General features: G+C 59.2%; 2 protein-coding genes across 2 annotated transcripts; both read left to right on the top strand.

Moving 5' to 3' along the window:
• Window positions 1–250: 250 nt before the first annotated feature.
• Window positions 251–1,660, top strand: HRG_09174 (WD domain, g-beta repeat domain-containing protein; the record flags this gene model as incomplete). Its single annotated transcript, XM_044867645.1, has 5 exons — window positions 251–380; window positions 456–1,174; window positions 1,236–1,325; window positions 1,401–1,520; window positions 1,640–1,660. The coding sequence occupies 5 exons, from the start codon at window positions 251–253 to the stop codon at window positions 1,658–1,660; spliced, it is 1,080 nt and encodes a 359-aa protein (XP_044717666.1).
• Window positions 1,661–5,991: 4,331 nt separating this feature from the next.
• Window positions 5,992–6,924, top strand: HRG_09173 (phosducin domain-containing protein; the record flags this gene model as incomplete). Its single annotated transcript, XM_044867644.1, has 2 exons — window positions 5,992–6,612; window positions 6,676–6,924. The coding sequence occupies 2 exons, from the start codon at window positions 5,992–5,994 to the stop codon at window positions 6,922–6,924; spliced, it is 870 nt and encodes a 289-aa protein (XP_044717665.1).
• Window positions 6,925–7,103: the final 179 nt, after the last annotated feature.

Raw genomic sequence — 7,103 nt, 5'->3', positions numbered from 1 at the left:
CCACTACACCAGACGTCCGGTCTCCTCTCCCCCGTCTCCTCTCTCTCCGCCTCTCCACCTCCAACTTGTCAATTCCATCGCCCGACGACAGTCCTTCTCGCTCACCCTCACCCTCCCCCACCGTCGCCGTTCCTCCCGCTCTACGCTTCCCCCTCTCTACTCTCCGTCCCTCCCGCCTTTGGCTCGCCCTTGGCCTGCCCCTGTCGTCTCTCGCATCGCCTCTTGTCTCGCCGTCGAGGCCTGCGTCACGATGAATTCGCAGGGCGCCAACGATGTGTCTCCCGAGGCCATGCAGGCGCGCATCCAGCAGGCGCGTCGCGAGGCCGAGACGCTCAAGGACCGCATAAAGCGGAAGAAGGACGAGCTGTCTGACACCACCCGTACGTGTTCAATTGATGCCGCTCCCATGCTGCTCGTGCGAGCTTTCCCTCTAACCATTTCTTACCTCCTCACAGTTCGTGCAGTTGCCCAACAGGCGCATGAGCCCATCCCAAAGAACCAGCTCATGAAGGCTAAGCGCACGCTCAAGGGCCACCTGGCCAAGATTTACGCCATGCACTGGTCCACGGACCGGAGACATCTCGTTTCGGCCTCCCAGGATGGCAAGCTCATCATCTGGGACGCCTACACCACCAACAAGGTCCATGCGATACCCCTGCGATCTTCCTGGGTCATGACCTGCGCCTACGCTCCCAGCGGCAACTTTGTTGCCTGCGGTGGTCTGGACAACATCTGCTCCATCTACAACCTCAACCAGCAACGCGACGGCCCGACGCGAGTCGCCCGCGAGCTCTCTGGCCACGCCGGTTACCTCTCCTGCTGTCGATTCATCAACGATCGCGCCATACTGACTTCTTCTGGTGACATGACCTGCATGAAGTGGGACATCGAGACGGGCCAGAAGGTGACCGAGTTCGCCGATCACCTCGGCGACGTCATGAGCATCAGCCTCAACCCGACCAACCAAAACACCTTCATCTCGGGCGCCTGCGATGCTTTCGCCAAGCTGTGGGACATTCGCGCCGGCAAGGCCGTCCAAACGTTCGCCGGCCACGAGTCCGACATCAACGCCATCCAGTTTTTCCCCGACGGCCACTCCTTCGTCACCGGATCCGACGACGCCACTTGCCGACTGTTCGATATCCGCGCGGATCGCGAGCTCAATGTTTACGGCGTGAGTCTCAACCAGCGCGTACATAGATATCTTGTCTTTGACTGACCCCGATATTTGATAGTCCGAGTCGATCCTCTGCGGCATCACCTCCGTAGCCACCTCCGTTTCCGGCCGACTGTTGTTCGCCGGTTACGATGATTTCGAATGCAAGGTTCGTGCGACATGGCTGGGCGACGCAGGACTTGCGTCTGGCGACGAGACTTGGTACTGACTGACCACCCTACAGGTTTGGGACGTCACCCGAGGCGAAAAGGTTGGGTCTCTCGTGGGCCACGAGAATCGCGTCAGCTGCTTGGGTGTGAGCAACGACGGCATAAGCTTGTGTACGGGCTCTTGGGATTCTCTGGTGAGTACTCGATTTGTGCACTCGTTGTTGCTCCGCGGTCTGCTCGCTGTCCCGGCGGGACGCGAAACTGGGCAACCTCCGACTTTGTCTGGATCAAACGTGAGCTAACGTCGCCGCAGCTGAAAATTTGGGCCTATTAAGTCGAATTGTCTGCGATGACGATGGATGTCCTGCCTGGATAGACTGATTCCAGCACCGCCGCGACCTCTTGAAGAATCTGCATTCAAAACGACTATTAAGCCCGCCAGTTTTCGGAGAATCCGACCACGCCCATATAGCATGCGAGCACCGGCGTACGCAGGACGAAGTGACGAAGCCTACCCCTCCTCCCGAATAAATAATCCTCTTCGCGTTTTTCTGGATTCTTTGTCTATTCAAGATCCGACAACCAAGCGTCCGGCGACTCACCCCGGAACGTTCGGCCGGCTGTCAGCGGTAATGGGCTCACGAGGGGGATTGGCTGACGCGATACCTCCGTTCTAGTTCTTTTTTTTTGCCCACCCCCCCTTTTTTTTCATTTGCGAGCAGGAGGATCCTTTGCAACATGTTTCCGCCCGCCAACGTGCCTCGCGTGGCTGGTCACGGGCGGATGTACTACTTGACGTTTTTCTGCGTCTCTCGGCGACCTGTTTGCGTCTGACGGCTTCTCGCTCGACAAGGACGTCCTCACTCGACTCTGCTAACATCGAGGCCCTCGACGGAGAGAGTGACAGATGGGGAGAGCGCGCGGATTTCACATGCGATGCAGGAACAAGGAAAAGGTCGACACCGACGTGGAGAGTAGTGGTGGCCTGAAGGTTGCGTCGAGAGGTGGTCCGGAGCGAAGGTGACGAGTCTATACCAAGAACAGAGCTGTCATAATACACTTGATGGTCCGACCCATGTACGATAACCGATGCGAACCATTTTCCTTGGTCAAAGAAAGTACAGAGTGCTGTGGATTTGCGCATCATTGGCGGGCTGCATCAATGTACAGGTGGCTCACGATGGTGGGGGCGAAGGTCGGCTCGGGAGTGAGGTAGTGGGAGATGATACCAACACGGAAGCATCAGTGTCCTCTTTCTTTCCAAAGCCGAACCTTTCTTCCAACATGCGGACTCGTGGATCTTGACGAACCGTTTTCTGTGCTTGGGGATTTGGATCTGGTCAATGTCTGGGCCTTGGTGTGTCCGCATTGTCTGACGCAGAAGACATTCCACAACATGATGCTGCTACAACGACCTGCCGGGCTCCCCGACTTTCTCTCGTTTTGTCCCAATCTTCAGCGGAGCTTGACGAGGGCTTGAAGGGCGCTTGGCACCAAGCCACGGCGGCTGGCAAGATGGGCGATGCTGTTGACGAGGCGCAGCAACGCATGCTTCCCGAACTAGGCAGAAAGAATGGACTACGGTTGGCCATCAGTTCGCAGCCAGCATCTCGGCCGACAAAGGGCCCAGGCCCAGGCGACCCGAGACTACTTTGCAGCTTGCGGTTGGCGGAATACTGGACTGCGCTCCGGAGACGGCCAGCGCAGAATCGCAGAATCATGATACCCGAGGTCACGCTGCCGATGCTACCGCTTGACGGCTGGCTTCGAAGGCTTGCTTCTTTTCGAAGCCAGCTCGTCGTGGCTTCGCTCAGTCTTGGAGTTTGCACCAACATGCCCTGAGCGCGAAAGTGCTGTCTGGCTGGGACGGTGAGGTACACGCGCGGACAAGACGGTGGCCAGCGAGCCCTGCCTGTGGTACTCTGTAGTCGGTGGCACCGAGCCATGGCTGCCGAGGGGCACGACTAGGCATGGGGAGGGGGGGCAAGCGAGCGAGCAGATACGTGGGCGGCCGGGGTGTCGCAACGTGGCGAGATTGTTTAAACGTCGCGACGAGAGTGTTCAAGAGTGGACGGGTTGATTGTAGATAGCTGGGGCGGCGGTCGAGGGGGCGAGGTTGCGGACAAGAGCTGACTCTGCGCAGGGAGGAAATTGATGAGGAGCGCTCGTTGCGGGGAATTGCGCGCAGGCTGCTTGGAAGAAGAGTCGAGTCCGAGGAGAAGGCGGAGACGCATGGTGGCAAGTCATGGTCGAGTTGAGGGCAGAGGCAGGAAGGCTGGTAATTATGTGCGTTCGCCCTGTGCATTCGCCCAGTGCATTCGCCCCATGCATTTGCCGTCGAGGCATGGAGCAGCATGGAGCAGCAGGGGGGCACGACACGGCGGCATTAGTCATTCATGAGTCAGCGCGGATCAGCAGAGCCCCTGAGGGCGAATGCGGATGGATTCACGATATTTTCAACTACGTATTCGACTGGGTATTGGCCGAGATGATGGGCCTGATTATTTCACAGAGTGGCTGAAGCCAAGCAACAAGTGTCCTGTATGACATGGAGTCAAGCACCAATATTGTCCCATATTAAATATCCGAAGAGAGGCACAAGGACGGGGCCGTCATGGGGCTTCGGTGATGAGCCGACGGGCGGCGGAGAGGAGAATTCCTCGCAGGCTCCCCTGGTCAGGAGGCTTCTCTCTTTCTTCTAGCGCCTTTGCTTTGAAGAAGAGTGATTTGACCATGGCTACCAAGTGAAAGAGGTCTACGACGGGTCGACCACCAAATCGAGGACCAAACAAGCAGAGACGGCAGGACTGGCTTGATGCCGTCTCACGAGCGGTAGCTGCACGCATGCTTTGGTATGTACAGCACGTTGTAACTACACAAGACACGAAGGAGAAAAGAATGTGTTGGCGGTGAGGGCACGCATGCGGCCAGGGGCGGACGGACATGGCGCGCGCGGATGGTGGTGGAGCATGGGTTCCGGACTCGCCGAGAGGGCCTAGAGCGAGTGCGTGCGTGGACTGACGAGCCGGTAGTTGGGGGTGTTGGGGGTCGTGCACGATGTGCCGAGCCATAACTATGCACCATGTAATCACAGGTTTGGGCTAGCTGAGGCTGAGCAGGCGTCGTGGTTGCGTGGTTGCGTGTGTTTGGAGCGTGGGGGATGAAACGCGCTTGGTGATGAAACGGCGGCCGTGACGGACGGACAGTGAATGAATGGTTTGAATGAATGAATGAATGAGTGAATGAATCGCGCGACACAGAAGCAACGAACGAGTTTGTTTGGCTTGACTCGTATTATTGGGCCGGCGGGAGACGAGAGAGCTATTTTTACATGGTACAACAGAAAGGGTCATGAGATGGCATGGCATGGCTCGGGCGACATGGGGATCGGCCGCCAAGGTGACGAGTCCATCCATGACCAAGTGCATCCATCTCGTCCCTCCTCTCCACCAACATGATGGCGCCTATCCGTACGTAATAAAAGTAATAAAGTCGTCGTGGCCTCTGCAGATGTCACCTGGATGGAGTCGCCTGGAGGATCCCTGCCCTGCCTTGGCCTTGCCCTGGCCTTGCCCTGGCCTTGCCCTGGCCTTGCCCTTGCCCGCGCAAATAGGCGGGCGCAACGGCAGCTGGACCGGTGTTTGGGGCCTGCAGGGTCGGTCCGTCGTCGTCCATGGGGAAAAGGAGGATGCGGGTGGCCGGGGGGGCTCGTGGCGATGATACGGTGCAGCCGCCGCCGGCTGGCCTGTTGGAGGGTTGCAGGCAAGAGGGAAACAAACGCTTGAATGAACCGCCAGCCCGGCTGATGGGCGAGCCGAGAACGAGCTTAATGGAAAACAACAGACAGGGCTGGGCATGAAACGCGCATACGAGGACATGAATAGTGTCGATAATGCGTGCAGAGTCCTGACTTTCTGGCCATGCCCTTAACAGGCGGCCACTAACGTCAATGGCGAGCGAGCCTTACCATGACGCGCTCGGCGGCGTCCCCAAGCGGGTAAAGAGCACGCGAGTCCGGATAGGGATAGAATCCAGACGATAAAACAAGGGACCGAAAAAACCATCATGTTGTCCATTTGTCGCATCAGCACGGGCGCCCCAACAAACATGTCCGTCCAGCTCTTTCTTGCATCCCTTTTCCCCCCCTTCCCTTCCCTCTACCGCGCCCTCCCGCGGCCTCCGACGCCCCTTTTCTTCCCGTCCTGTTCTCTGCCGCGAGATCCTGAAACTAACCTCGTGTCGCATCAAGAGTGCACGACGAAAAAGAATAATTCCAAGCGAGTGGGTCACCCTCGCCTCCTCCTCAAACCCCGGCCCCTCTGCCTCTGCCTCCCCCCCCCCCCTGGGCCTCCTCGTGGTGTCGCTGCGGCTTTTCTTCCTTTTTCCCTTTATGCCCTGCCTGCTCCGCTCCCACCTCGTTCCATTCCTTCTAGAAACATCAGCCGATACCATACACAGCCCTCACAGCCCTCACAGCCCTCGCTCGCATTGCGCATATACACATAATCTCAAAGCACATCCTGGTCGCCCCCCAGTCGTCCAACCTCTTGCCCCTCCCCCCCCTCCCCTCCCCCTGCTCCACCCCGTCCGTCTTCTCTTCTCTACAAAAAGTAGCCGCTGCCCGCACACCCTTGGCCTTCGGCTCCGTCCGTCTCGTCTCCCGTCATGGCTGCCGCTGCCGCCCAAGAAGAGTTCAACGACCTGATCGCAAGCAACACCCATCGCGAGACTCTTCACCCCGAGGACCACCCCGACCCCGATCGCAACCCCCGCGACGACTCCGACTCCGACGAGTCTGCCTACCGCAACGCCCACGTCGACGCCGCCATGCGCATGCCCACGGCTTCCTCGGAGCTCAAGCTCCCGCCCGCCTCCTTCGACAGCGGTTGCGCCACGGGCGTCAAGGGCGTCATTGCCGACGCCCGGGCCTTCCAGACGGCCCGCCGCAGCAAATGGATTGACCGCGCAAAGTCGGCCCGCCGCAGCATCCTCGGCATGGCCGGCGTCGTCGCCAATGGCTCCCGCAGCGAAAGCGAGACGGATGAGGATGCCCGCAGCACCCACGGCCTCGACGAGTCGGACGAGGAGGCCTTTCTGCAGCAGTGGCGCGAGAGCCGGCGGCGCGAGCTCGAGACGGATGCCAACCTAGCCATCCGCAGCCGGAGAACGAGCCCAAGCGTCCGCATCTACGGCCGTCTCGACCGGGTGGATGCCATGGGCTACCTCGACGCCATCGAAAAGGTCAACAGGGAGACAAAGGTGGTTGTCTTTGTCGCCGACCATGAGGTAAGGCCTCGCGCTCTCTCTCTACTTGGCGTCGCAAGCCGTTGCTAACCCCGGGCGCGATAGTGCGACGTTTCCGCCACCATCGAGTCGGCCTTGCTGCCCCTCGTCAAGGAGAACCCGACGATACACTTTGTCAAGGTCAACTACGACGAAATCGAGTTCGACCCGGCCGCCGTGCCGTCGCTCCTGGCCTACCGCAACCAGGGAGACCTGTTTGCCAACCTGACGGGCATCATTGAGATGATGTCGGATGACGAGCCCTTTGCCGCCGACTCGCTCAAGAGGATACTGCGAAGACACCACGTCTTGTAGTCAGGGGCCTGGGGTCTGCGGTTGCGCCTTTGATGGGACACTGGAGAGCCTGCCGCGTCTTGCATCGCTCGCTCCAAGACGAGCCTGCTCCCTCTTCCCCCCTTGCCGGGAAGCCATCAACCATTTTCTCACTACAACGATACCCCGCCTTGTCTTTGCTTGGCGACCTACCTCTAACC

This window comes from Hirsutella rhossiliensis, assembly GCF_020360975.1.
Source record: "Hirsutella rhossiliensis strain HR02 chromosome Unknown scaffold00011, whole genome shotgun sequence".
NCBI classification, from domain to species: Eukaryota; Fungi; Ascomycota; class Sordariomycetes; order Hypocreales; family Ophiocordycipitaceae; genus Hirsutella; species Hirsutella rhossiliensis.
This window is presented reverse-complemented; position numbering and strand designations above follow the sequence as displayed.